A 14,246-nucleotide genomic window follows, 5' to 3' on the forward strand; every position below is an offset into this window, starting at 1 on the left:
AAAAAGACATACAGCATTGGTTCTCGACCTTTTCAGGACATGACCCTCCCCAAAATTATCATATTTGAACTGGGGAGTCGGGACCACCCAACATAATCACATTTGAACTGGGGACTCTGGAAAATAATCAAATTTGAACTGGGGACCACCCAATCCTGACAAACACTTTGTAGGAGTTGAAGGCATTGAATTTCAGAAATATTGTGAAAATAGCAGATCTACAATCTCAACGTATTGCGTTCTGAGGCTATTGTTGCTGATGTTTGCCTCTTTCTTACTTAAATACTTTGACAACATTGTTTCATCAGTTTTTATAGTAGAGTTTGTTGATGACTTTTGATGCTAGCCTCGCATAGGGATAGTAATATCACTGTGTGGATATTAGATTAGAGGCATGAGATTTCTTTCTGCAATGTCCCGCCCCATATTTGCATACTGGGCCCTGGTTGGTTAGAGCCTGGTTCCAGACGAATCTGGTTGGCTTGTCACCACTTCGACCGTGAAGTCCTCCCACAATTGAGAGGGGCTAGACTTGATCTGCCTGGGGAAGTATACATTGCAAAGGCAGATGCTGGCCGGCTACGCAAGGCTATTTTGATGCAGCAATGGTCTTTTTTCTTCTCTTTCTTTATAAGGTATTAAAAAGGTGTTAAAGGTCCTTAAAGTGTCACTTAACAGTCACCCCAAAAATCATTGAGTCCCGACCCACAGGTTGAGAGTCGACGAAGTTAACACCGACATGAATATACACACATACATGTATTGATGTGTATGGACGTACCCAGGGCCTCCATGCCAGGGGGTTTGCCCATGGCTAAGGGCCGTAGTCCTGGAGTGGTGCTGGTGCCTGGCGTTGGGGCTTCATTCCTCGGGGTCGGTGTGTTGGACTTTAGGCCAGGTGTGGACGACTTGTCGTTCTAAAAATACAAAATAAAGCACACAAAAAGAGATACTCTTTCACTTTTGGTGTAACAATCAATAGTGTACAACAATAGAGAAAACGGGAAAAAACTGCAAGTTGTAATTTAATCTAGACACATTCACAGTTCGACAAAAAAGAAAAAATGTAACAAAACAAAAACGAGACAAAAAGTCCACAGTAAATAACGGTAAGCTAAATAAAATATAGAGCGGAAATCTTTCAGAGAGCAAATCTTATGAAAATGCTTTTTCCCCTTATTTGTGTGGTTATATTTTAACCACACAAATCTTGTATGGGGGTCCCTGGCATAAAATATTTTCAGATGGGGTACCGGTCCACAGTCAAATACATATTAATACATAGCCTGCCATGTATTAAGTAATTATTTCGCCCCTGCTGATGTCTTTTGGCCATTTGATGCTTTAGATGGGTATACTCCAGGGGGGCAGTCAGACAGATATTTTGTGAAGCCACTAAGGAAATGAAAGTTCATATAATGGCCTGTTGTGGCGCTATCACTGGACCCAGAAAAACCCATAGCCCCATAGAAGTCCATGTATTTGGGCCCAACTTCACCTAGACTGTATTACCTTAATAAACATGGTCATGAATACTTTTTGCTTCCAGTCACTAGTTTAAAGTCTCATTTCTAATGTCATAATATTCTTTTTGGAAAATTATGGTCCCATGTATAAAAAAAATGACCATAAAGTCGCGCATGTTCTGAGGGGCGTGGCTACCGTTACAGTCTATGAACGGGATCCCCCACCCACTCGAGTCAAAATAAAAACCAACAAAGAAGAAGGAGGGAAGTCCCGCCTCGTTGTCTGGGCCAGCCAATGGGCCAGCTGGGCCTGGGCCCGGATATAGAAAGATGGCTGCCTCCATGGCAAGGACTGACACATAGAGACAGGCTTCATTTTACGTTCACGTTAGACCCGCGGAACGCTTTGTCCATATTTTTTACAGTCTATGGTATACTCGCACCCAATATATTTTGGGCCTGGCCTGAAAACTTCGGACAGAATTTGAGAACTCCAACACTCACATGGGCGTGGTCCTTTGCTTTGGAGGAAGGCGTGCTGCCCGAGGACGCCACAGAGGCGGGGCTGTTAGGAGCCGCATCCTTCTTCAGGAGCCGTGATTTGTCCAGGCCGTTCTCCGGAGGAGAGTGGGAGGGGCTTACCCGAGGAGTGGCCGGATCCTAGAGAGAGAGAGAGAGCGAGAGAGAGAGAGAGACTGAGCAAACAGACTGGTGGAAAGCCACTGGCATGTACACGGAAAGGTCAAACAAACTGGGGACACGTGCAAACACTGGTAAATACACATACATGCAATGTAAAACAGAGTTAAATTAACACTCAGTATTTTACAGGGTACACAAAACACACGTTATGTGTGTGTGATCATTACACCCTTATCTGTTCAGCATCTTTGTGGGAGAAAAACAGTTGTGAAATGCGCTATTTTCTTTTTACCAGGGGCATGTGAAAGATCCTAAGCACATTTGACAACAGAGCTTGTGTAAATGTTTCAGCAGTGGTCAGGCTGTGGAATGTGACTTACCTCGTTAGATACGTCCACTACCAGGTCATCGCTCTTGTCGCCATCGCTGTCCTGTAATTAAGACATAACAGGTTAGCCAGCCGGTGCCAAATGTTAAAGCATTTAGACCTGAGAGGCCGATTTTGAAAAGTCCTTCTAACACCCTAAGGCAGTTTTATGAAACTACAACCTGCGGTCTTTATTCACAGAATTGAATCCAAAAATACGGAAATGTACAGAAAAAGACTACAAAACTACAAGGAGACGTGCGTGCAGCCTAATTCTATACTACGCCTGTGTCTAGACTACTAGTACGCCCCTCCCTACTAGTAGTAAGAAGTATTAGGTGCCCGCGGGGCGGAGCATTCTTCTTACATTGTAATACAAGCTCGACACCAATTCGACCAGCCTACTTGCTAGCATAATGGTCTACTCACACTAAAGCGTGTGAGTTGCCATGTCGAACGCTGCCGTGTCGAACGGAGTAATCTCGTGTCAGTGTCACCAGACTATCCACCTCGGAGGAAAGTCTGGTAAGACGGGCAGTGTCGGTAGGCCAATCAGAGGCAGGTGGGCGTTACGAAGTGTAGACACAGACATAGTATTAAATCACACGTGCACGCATTCCCTAAAAGACTACAAACTACAAGGAGATGTGTACACATTCCCTAAGACTACAAAACTAGAAGGAGATTTGCACACATTCCTAAAAAGACTACAAAACTACAAGGAGACGTGCACGCATTCACGGCTTCAGAGATAAACATGTCAAAAACGGGTTAGGAACGCTGTTGCAAGATTAATCGTCACCACTTTGTCAAAATGATTCACACTCATTTTACAATGATGGTGTCACACAGTGTTTGTTTTAGTTTAGCGTTAGTGATTCCGAGGCATACCAAAGGAAAGCAAACACACTCACGTATCTGCTCATGCTGTCCTTGTCGTCCACTTTGCGCTTCTTGGAATCGAGGCCGTAATCAGAGGAGCCGCGGTGCTTCTCGCTAGCAGCCCGCAGGCTGTCAGATGGCGACACCGAGTTATTCTGTCAACAAAGAGGTGAAAACAGTTAGCTCTAGTTTGTCGACTTTAACTTTGACGAAAAGTATTCCCCGACTACCATTTTTCACTGACTAAAACTTCATACATTTTTAATTTATGATGTCTGAAACAAAGACTAAATATATTGGGGGCTTGACCCAGGTAGGATGTGTACATTAAGTCAGACTTCGGTGCTCTATTGCCTAATTTACAGTGAATGCCAATAAACAGACAAAAAATGTATTCCTTTTAAAGCTATTATTGGACACAATCCTCAGTATTGTTTTACTGTGATTAAATGATTTCAGGCAGCAAGCTCTCCATTTATTGTTATTAGCAAAACTCTACCACAACTTAATGTTGGTTAACTATCTGCACGAGTTCTATACGGAAATAAACTCCACTGCTCTGTGGATTAGAGGAAGCACAAGAGTAAGCAATTCAGTGCAAATGCTCTTCAGTTTAGTGGACATAAAGCAGCTTTAACCCACTACAAAATGACAGACTGTCAGAAGAGCAGAGAAAAGCCGGAGAGAGAGCTAGTCTATCAAATGGTGAGCTTTAATTCTACTCTAGGCAGTGGTGGAAAGAGATATTTGTTACTTAAGTAAAATTAACAAAGTTGGGGTACCATCAACAGCCAATATATGGAAAAATGTTCTAAATTTCATTATGCTTTAAATAGCACGTGGTGTGTCAAACTAGGGGGGTTTCATGATTCTGAATCCATTCCAAGCATTAGTTTTGCATAGACATTTAGACACACGGCTATGGCCTTTCTTTCGTGCAAAACTAATGCTTGGAATGGGTTCAGAACCCCTAGTTTGGCCATAGACCCAATAGTTTGGCCATAGCCACTAAATATGCCCAAATGTGCTGACTTCATCACATTTGTGATGACGGCTATGGCCATTTTTAGCCCAAGGAGTGTTTTTTGTGCAAAACGAATGCTTGGAATGGATTCAGAATGACGAAAACCCCCTAGTTTGACACACCACATGCTACTTAAAGCATAATGAAATTTAGAACATTTTTCCGTATAATGGTTGTATGGTACCCCAACTTTCAGCAGCTGTCAAATTCCCCTAGGGTGGTTGAATATAAACCAATGTGGCATATGTTAGTAGACACCTTTACAAACACATTGGTGAAGAAAATTCTTGGTAATAAATGTATTCCCAGATTGTATTAATATCCCCTGACTACATGGAGTTTAAATCGCCCAAACTGAATTGGACCCTCAGAATCAGCTTTATTGTCACATCAAAGTTTTACAGGTAAAAAAAAGTGGGTGAAATTGTTTTTTGTGCATAGTCCCATACAGAGAGGATTGTGATTGGACAGCTGAGCCCTCCTGTCACCGGGAGGAAACAGAAGGGCAGCTGAACAAACGCGCCCAATGTGGGAGAGATTCACAATTCCCTTGGATCTCGTCCCTGCGTGCTGCTGTGTAAACACACGTGCACACACACACACACAAGGCCATTAGAAGATCATAATATTAGCTCACTGAGCATTGGGGTGATGCACGGGGCAAGTGGGGTTTGGAATGTGTGTAGAAAAACATGCTGTAAACAACATCATGTTATCTTGTCCCAGAGCCTTAAAGGAGAATTCCGTACAAGGCATTCTCTTACCTTAATCTGATGTTATATCCCAGATTGAAAGGTGCAGGTGCACATCTTTTATAACTCCATCCCAAGTGCGCCACAGCTCAGAGCGTGAGCGGGTGGGTTTCGCGGTAAATGGCTTATTCTTATTGCTCAAACAAATATATTATTTATAGATATATGTCGTTCTTAATGACAAATCTTTCCAAAATCTCTCCCAACTACGGCGGCTAAGAGACTTTGGGCGAAATCATGGGTGAAATCTCGTTTTGCAAGACTTTAGGAAGTACAAACACTGTGGACAGTATCGTCATTATGAAAGATAAATATCTACTACAAAAAAAAATCTTGAGCAAAAATAATAAGCCCCACCGCTCATGCTCAGAGCTGAGGTGGACTCGGAATGGAGTTATGTTGTACCACTAATTCTTGTATATTAAGGTAAGAAAATGGCCTCTCCTTTTGCACCATACTCCTTGCCCTTCACACATGCGCGCTGCCGTTCACTTCCCCGTTTACCACTCCGAAAGAAAGGCTCGTATCTCCTAATCTAGGGAGCTCTCCGTGGTTTTCACCAAATGGATATACTAAGCTCTTCATTTCTGACTTCAATATGCCTCTCGTTTAAAATATGAACGCGAGGGATTATTCAGTACGGAACGGAAGGGGGGGTAAGATGCCATATCTGCGCGGCACCCCGAGCTGCTATTTTGAAAGAAATACCGGTGCTGATTGTGTTAAAGAAGCAGCAGCAACAATCAAAAAAAAGCATGAGAGATACCCGAAGGCGGGGTTGGCGAAAGGGCCTTTCTGTGTGGATTTTTCACGTTCTCCCCGTGTCCCCTAGGGTAGGTACCCTCACAAAAAACATGCAGTAATCCTGGTCACTAAACTGCCTCCCCCTGGCCAGCCGGGGCGCCTGATGGAGGGGAAAGGAACTGGTTGGAATAACGTCTTCCTTCCACGCGCTACGTCCAACGAGGGAAACTCCCCCCCCCCAGGTGTAAAGGAGCAACTTGGACACTCAGGCATGAATGAAGCATGAGTTAAAGTCCGTTGCTCTCCCCTTGTCCCCCATATATGGGGACTAGGTTGGTGGAGGGTGTGTAGAGCCCAGGATCACATTAGATGATTGACACAGGGGTGAAAATGAGTTACAAAATCGTGGGATAAAAGAAATAAAATAAAAATGCATGAGAGACAACCCAGCTTGTTTTCCTATATGCCTAGTCTCTCGTAGACATGCACTGCGCTGCGTCCCACACACAACTAAACACAACCAAAGTCAGCAGCAGTCTCACTCATTATGCAACTGCCAGCACTTAACCTACTGTACTATGACCACTCTAAACAGTAGAAAGGGAGTGAGAGAAGAGAGTCAATGGAAATCAAATACAAGACACAGAGAAATGGGCAGAAATACAGGCACCATAGCGTCCAAAAAGTACCCAAAATAAGTCATAAATTAGTGCTAACACACAAGATGGATATAAGAAGTAGAGTAAAGATAAGAAAGCAAACGGCTAAAGCAACAACAACAAAAAATCTAAATAAATAAATAAAATAAAGAGGAAGGGGAGTTGGCACCCAGTGTGAGCCTAGCAGTGTGGCACTGGGTTTACCCTGACTAGCAGGCATGCCCGGACAGGCTGGCATCCTCTCAGAGGCTGCAGAGAAGGTTTTTATAGTCTGGGCATTGGTATGGAGGCATTGCCAAGTGTGCAGGCAGGGCAGGCGGGGGGGGAGAGAGAGAGAGAGAGAGAACGCTCTGGAGAGCAGTGAGCCAAGCTGTCAGCCATGCCTAACAAATCTCAACCTCTATCAGAAACAGAGACAGATACAGAGTGAAAGTGGCAGGCGGGCAGAGCGCATTAATGCCAGTATGTTGGCCAGTCCAGTTGCAAAATAATTAACTGAATTAAGTCATTCTCTACCAATCACGGGCTTTGACATTTGCTTTTTTCCAAAGCTTACACCGTCAAACACGTGTGTTGTGCTTGTAGATAGTCTATTTTCAAATAGCCAATGCATATATGCATTAAGTGCTCATGTGGCCTGTAATAGTAGCTAATTTTGGTCTTGTTTCTCTCACAGCATCTGGCAACACTGCCCACATCCCCCTTTTCAAAAGGCACTGTGAGGCTGCCTGTCTGCCTTGGCCGCCCGGCACACAATGAACCACATTACTCCTCCTGACTCTTCAGCCATCCATGGCCTCTTTTCTCTCATTCCTTCATCTCTCCAGTACAGCTCAAAAGATGGAAATGAAGAATGGTATCGTTGTAGCAAAAAAGAAGAAGAAGAAAAACAAGGGACAAATAGCATCAGTTAGCCTCGGATAAAGGGACAGGAGAGAAGAGGGGGGTTGACTGACGGGATACATATCTCCTAAGCCCTGACAGTATGTCTGTCCCACACACGCACGCACACACACACCGACTGTCTTGTCAGCCCAAGCATCTTAAGCCTGTGACCTTTTAAGGCATGCTTAGACTCAATAACGGCCCTATCAGATGACCCGGCGCGACAGGACAGGAAAGGCGATGCTTGTGTGTTGGTGTACTGAGGTTAGAGGCACAGGTAGGGATTGGTTCCCTTCAGACATGAGTGGGCCCATTCAGGCCAGGCAGTCACTGGGAACTCAATCTGGCTGAGCAGATCCGACAGATCTGAGTGAGCGCCGTCGCGCCCTGGCTAACTGGAGATTTAAACTAGCCCCGATAAACAGGAACTTTAACACAAGGAGAGGGTAGTGAGCAAGAGGGAGACGGAAAGTCAAGAGAGAGATAACTAATATTGGAAGCAATGTGGGAGGATATACACGGGACAGATGATGCAGAGTAAAGATGGTACACGCAGGGAGATCATCAATGAGGACGTTAGAATTGGATATAGGTAAAAGTAATCCTCCTAGGTGGCGAGGGGAGAGCGGGAGAGGCTCAGTCAAAGTCGATTTTAATTGTCCTGAAATTAAAAGCGGCTAGCCGAGTACTAATCCCTGCCCACAGTGCTCAGGAGTCATTTTCCACCTGGATTAGATGGCACTGGCTTATTTGGGCAGACTTCATTATTCAATTTCAGTCAGCTTAAAGCCCACCCCCGCCTCCCCCTGTGAGTACAAAAGGTGTGTGTTCTCACACAGACGGCAAGGATTTCGGTCTGGCGGTTAGACGTACAAGATCTATGCAAAGTACACCTAATCACCAAACAGAGCAGGAGATCAGAGCGAGTCAATGTCAAGAGAGATGGAGCAGATAAGAAGAAGAGTTGACCGAGGAACCAGGCATGTAATGATTCACTTATACCTCACGATACGATTTGAATCACGATATTAGGTTCTACTCTATACGATTTTACATTCTTCTTTTAACATAAAATTATTTCCAGGCATTTTTTTCCCTTTTACATCTCCCTCTGAGCTATTCAACTCATATCAATATATACAATTGAGAAGAGCACACTTTGTGCGCACACAGCTTTGTCCACGTTTCAGGTGGCCAAGGCATAGACCTGCTTTGTGGCCGTGATACGTGCGTGTTTGGCCACTTTGTGCTTTGTGCACGGTTCGGTTAGTCAAGTCCCAGACTGTGACGTATGCAGAGTATGCGGAATTGCCGTTTACTTTACGCCCGTTCTTTGTGGCCATAATATGTCACTGACTTTACCACTGCGGTGGGTCTGCGACTACTGGCCAATCACAGCTGGGCCAGCTGCAAGCGATTGCAGTGAGTGGTCAAAGACACTGTCCGCCTTTGTTCAAAATGTATGCTGTGTGTGTGTGTCTCTCTCACTCGGACACACAATATGCACGGACAAACAACAACACGGACGCAGAATAGAATGCTTTTCCTGTAAACGAGCATCAGCTGGTCACAGACACACACGATCTGTGCTCTAAATTGAAAGAGACTGCAGGCTGTCTAATTTATCTATAAAACCATTGGATATGATGGAATATGATTAAGGATTACTGTGATAATGGTAAGCTCACATTTCATATCACACACACACCACAATTCACTAGCCAACTAAAAAAGACAAAATACAAACTATTTTTAATTGAATCAATTTGAATCGATTTACGATAAAATCGTTACATGCCTATGAAGAACTGAAGAAGAGCGTGAACGTACCGTGCTTGATTCGCGTTCTTTCACCAGAGGAATGGCCAGGGGAGAGTGGAAGGACGATGGGCCGGGAGAGGGGGAAGCAAAAACACTAGTTAGTATATATGGATGTCATCAATGTGTCAGCATTGTCATCAGACAAAACACTAAAGGAGCCTTCACACTACCAGGAAAAATGTTCGGTGACTACCTATTTTCACAGATGAAAATCAAACAAAACCTAAACTAAGCTATGATGACTAAAAGTATAAGACTAAATTGTTAGGGAGGGACTAGCGAGACGAGTTTTGTGCTCTGGGTGTTTTCACACCGGATATGGGTGCATTTGGTTTCATTTTACGCTCTTAAAATATTATTGAACACCTGCATTACTTAATTTACAAGAACATAAACACAGCATGGAATTGTGGACAAAATCCTATGCAGCGATAACAAAATATTGCACATTGAGTCTGAGAGGCTAAATGTCAAATGGTGGTCTGTGGCTCAAATAATCAAATACCTCGACGTGAAACCACTGCACTAACATGTTGTTACATCTGTGTTGAAACAAACAAACCAACAGGTGGCGCTTATCACCTCGGTGCTCCAGGTCGTGGTGGTTCTTCTCGTCCTTGACCGGTAAGTGGGCTTGGCTGCCCAGGGCACCCAGCGCCAGCAGGCCAGAGCCGGCACCCGTCACGGGAGGGAGGCCGGGTGGCTGCAGACCTGAGGGGTGAGGGGGCAGCTGGATAGGGGGTCCATGGCCGTGGGCGGAGAGGTGCTGGGCCTGGAGCTGCTGCTGCTGCCGTTGTTTAGAGAGAGAAAGAGACACAAGACACAGGACAAGTTGGGTTGGCTGGGAAGAGAATGTATAGCCATCTGGTTCTTCAAGTAACACCTCATTCACTGCCATTGACGCACAAACAGTATACGTCATTTCAATCCAACGTGCAGACTGCCATTGACGCATTTGTACGTCGTCATGTGGTGTTTTCAGTGGTTTACGATAGAGGGATCTCTTCCGCAACCTGTGAGTGATCCCAGGACTTCCGAAAGAAGAGTACACCCGGAAATAGCGTGTGGAAAAAGACAACTTCCAGGGGAAGTTCAAATGCTGGAAATCCCACTTCTGGCTAGACACTCTCTGACCACGCTTTTCTCTTTGCATATGTAAGGCTGGGAACGAGGTGTTAGGTAAACAGTCACTAAACAACCACTTTATGCTGACAATAGGTATTTAAATCATACAGAATATATAGGCCAAAGACCGCTGACCATTGACTGCTGACCCAGGAACAAATCCCTACACATGAAAGCTGTAAACCTTTCACAGCTAGCATGTCTGCTGCTCCGGTCAGTGCGGTTAATTTAGACACAGAGCAGGCTAGATCAGTGGTTATAAAAAATGTCAGCCCCCCACCCCCAAATAATCATATTTGAACTGTCCTACACAAAGCAAATCGGTTATTTTTGTCCTACACAAAATGATAAGAGCGCCCCTCACTTCACAGTTCACACGGGTGTGATTGTTTTAGGTACCATGTGGGGGTCCTGACCAGCATGTTGAGAACCACTGGTTCACACACCTCAGAGGGAGAGAGAGGAGAGAGCGCTTCTGTCTGGGAATGAGTTAAATATCCACTCAAGCAAGAGAGGGAAGAGAGTGCTTTAAAACCAGGTTAAACAACACTCACCACATCCATCAACTGTGTCTTCAAAACAAAAAAAACAAAGGAAAACAAAAAAAACAAAGGAAAATAAATATTCTGCTGTTGTGGTTAACTAGTCCTAACAAAGCACAACAGCAGTAGCATTTCTCACCGTGCAATCATTAAAGGGGGGAAAAAAGACGCTAAAAAGACAATAGGGGGCTCCGACTCCTATGAGAGGGGGGGAGGGGGGAATTATGCAGCAGGCTCATTAAACTGACACTGGATGTGGAAGCCTAGAAGCAACTTACACGCACGATTGTTAATCAATCTTGTATGGATATGCCAGGTAGAGACATCATTTGTTGTGAAAAAGGGGATGAGACAGAAAAACAAAGAGATCGGGAACAAAACAAAAAAGGGAAGGCAAAAATCAGAGGTAACAAGCGAGGGAAAGGCGAGCGAGGGAGCGAGCGTCGGGTAGGAGGCAGCAGGCTCGTCCCTGTTGAGCACGCCTAATGAGGAAAAGCATGCAGGGATCATTATCAAGCAGCCTCATTAACGCGCCACAGCTGAGAAGATGGCAGAGGAGAGATAAGGGTAACGGAGGGAAGGAGCGGAGAAAATAAATAAGAAAAAATATAACACTTCCGATTCAATAAAGAGCTGGCTGGCTTTGTTTCGCACAATCTCTCTCTTTTCATCTGTGTGTAAATGAATGCCGCCCTAGCAAAAAGGCAACTTCCAACAGGAAACGGGCAATTATAAAGCCAGCTATTAGGCAAAGCTGCCTCCCACACAGAAAGATAGTGTGTCAGGTGTGGAACAAGCATCCCCACCACTGGCACATACCGACTGACAGGCACACCAGCCAACAAGTCTGGCAGGCAGAGGCAGCAAACTGCCAGACTGACTAACATCCACCACTAGCAAGCCAATGCTTTGAAATAGCTTGCCGTGTAAGACTGATGCCTTGAAACAGCTATGAACCAAATTGTGAGCCAAAAAGTGCAAACTTAAATTTCTGACGCACTGGCTGTGTTAGAGGAATAAAAAAAAAAAAAGTCAATTCTCAGGTCTAGGTGTTCTCTCACTGATTCAAATTTCATCCAATAACATCATAGACCCAAGGCGAAGTTGGCCATTGCCAGCTACAGCTACTCCAGACACACCCAAACCATGCTTTGGCTCCAGCAGCTCCCTGTCTGTGAACAAAATACTTGGCATGCAACAACAGCACTAGGGTAGGATCTTCTAAAAACACTTTTTCCCAAACAAAAATTGGTTCACAGACCAATTTTTATGGGTCACGACTTGTGACCCATATAACGTCTACATTTAAAATATATATTCCAAAATGTATGACAAACAAATCTAAGAAACTCCATGAATAATATTAATATTAATAAATAAGTCGTGAAAACAGCTGTGTAATGTAATGAAAATTACGTTTTTCACACTTTGAGACCATATCCGTGGTCATCATATGGGCATACCTAATGCCAATGGATGCCAAAAAAATGGGCAAATTCTCATATGTGTTTTTATATAAAGTCTATAAAAAACCTTTTTAATTACTTCCTGAAAATGAAAACGTGCTGCGTGATGACGTGTCGAGGCCCACATGAATAAAAGCCAATACAAATGAAGCTCACCAGTTTGATTCTCATTGCTTCATTGTCCTCCTCCACAGCTGGTTTTGATTAAATAACTACTTTATTCTCATTGAAGATGACATCCGGATAGTGCATTACTCGTTTTAAACGTAATCATCATGGTAAAATATGTATATAGGTTGCGTATATGTTGCCAGTGTTTCAAGCTGAAACTTCAAAATAAAATGCCCACCATTTCCGTTTCACTACATCTTTAAACAACATTAAACTCACCAACATTGCAGCTGTACGGAAAGCTTGAATTATCCTCTATCCACAAATATTTTGTTTCATTAAACTCCACCATAGACATTACTTTCTGTCAAGAAATGCATGAAGATACCAAATATTTATTAGTGATGCGACGATGTCACTATTTTAGAAACAGCTTTGAGCATAATAACGCAGGTAAAGTCACTCTAAGTCTAAAATCTTCCATCACTGTTGATATCCCTGTTGATATGACGTCATTTAGGTCAATGAGATAACACTCTCAGCGTTATGGTGATCCTCGAAATTAAAACGTTTGAGAACCACCAGTATTGTAATTGTATAGCAGACGTGAAGTCCACATACAAGTGTGATAAAAACCGTTCCTGGTTCCTCAATGCAGGATCCGGTTCCTCAGGTTCCGGATCCCAACTGTCCTAACTGTCAGTGTCTGGAGGTGTTGTGTATCGACAATTTGGTCACCTTCAGCTGGTAGGAGAGGATCAGAGGGTTTTATATGTCCTCACATAAGACCATGCAGGACCCCCACAGTGGGCCTTTTGCTGGCAAACATCAGACTGGGGCTTTGGGATTCAGCCAGAGGTTAAGAGTTGAGTGTCTGCCGAGTTTTTATGTGTGTATACGTGTGGCCGCGCACATGCATATATGTGTAATCTATTTTGTCTCCTAACTGCCACAGCAAGCTGCCAAAACCTGTCAGCCTCTGAATATCAGCGAGTCATGACACACACACACACACACACACACACACACACACGCACACACACACACACACACACACACAGAGAGAGATTGATTGATCACCTGCCACCTCTTTGTCCTAACTAATTAAAGTCAGTTTTCCCGTTCCCGTCTATGTTTTTGTGGTGTGCGTGTGTGCCATGTCCTGGCAACGCTCTTGAGCTGGAGGCCCTGGCCTGCCTTAATAGAGAAAAGGGAGGGGTCTCATTGAGTGAAATACGGAGGGAAGAGGAAGTAATTACCTTGAAAACAGGGGCTACGCTCCTGGCTCATTTACCTTAATTGAATTCCAATATCTGTCTCTCATTATACTTGACCTCCACTACCGGTGACGGTCTAACCGCTAGCTAACCTCTACCACAGAGGGCCAATCAAAGGGGTCAGCTAAGCAGACCATCTGGGTGCAAGCGAGCTATTAAAAACCAGCTAGCCCTTTTAGCTTTTAAATGAGAACAGATGGGCAGTGTGATCTGAGAGATTGGAAACCCAATCAGTAACACAAAGTCTTCTTGGTCGTGGAAACAGGGCTGTACCAGTAATTCAAGGTCAATAAATTACATTTTAGGCTTTCAACAGGGGTGTGTCTCTCTCCCATATGAGACGATCTGATACACATCTAGATGCATGAACTACGATGCGATTCAGGAATGATACGTTTGAATAGGGGCAATTTGATGCAATCTGATACGGTTCTTAACATTGATTAACACAATCTGTGCTGAAAACGAGATAATCTCATGAAT

General features: G+C 44.1%; 1 protein-coding gene across 5 annotated transcripts in view; it reads right to left on the minus strand.

The window, feature by feature from the left end:
• Window positions 1–14,246, minus strand: part of LOC308316382 (transducin-like enhancer protein 3-B) — a 45,275-nt gene that overhangs the window by 10,878 nt on the left and 20,151 nt on the right. For 3 of the 5 annotated variants that reach the window (XM_080764980.1, XM_080764979.1, XM_080764977.1), the window contains exons 8-13: window positions 9,825–10,029; window positions 9,252–9,268; window positions 3,390–3,512; window positions 2,489–2,539; window positions 1,971–2,126; window positions 782–917 (exon numbers count right to left, since the gene is read on the minus strand). In XM_080764980.1, coding sequence (XP_080621106.1) covers window positions 782–917; window positions 1,971–2,126; window positions 2,489–2,539; window positions 3,390–3,512; window positions 9,252–9,268; window positions 9,825–10,029 — 688 coding nt within the window. The remainder of the gene's footprint in view (window positions 1–781; window positions 918–1,970; window positions 2,127–2,488; window positions 2,540–3,389; window positions 3,513–9,251; window positions 9,269–9,824; window positions 10,030–14,246) is intronic. The other 2 variants (XM_080764981.1, XM_080764978.1) reach the window with 1 other exon arrangement.

This window comes from Protomyctophum bolini (genome assembly GCF_963924005.1).
Source record: "Protomyctophum bolini genome assembly, chromosome: 1".
In the NCBI taxonomy this organism is placed as follows: domain Eukaryota; kingdom Metazoa; phylum Chordata; class Actinopteri; order Myctophiformes; family Myctophidae; genus Protomyctophum; species Protomyctophum bolini.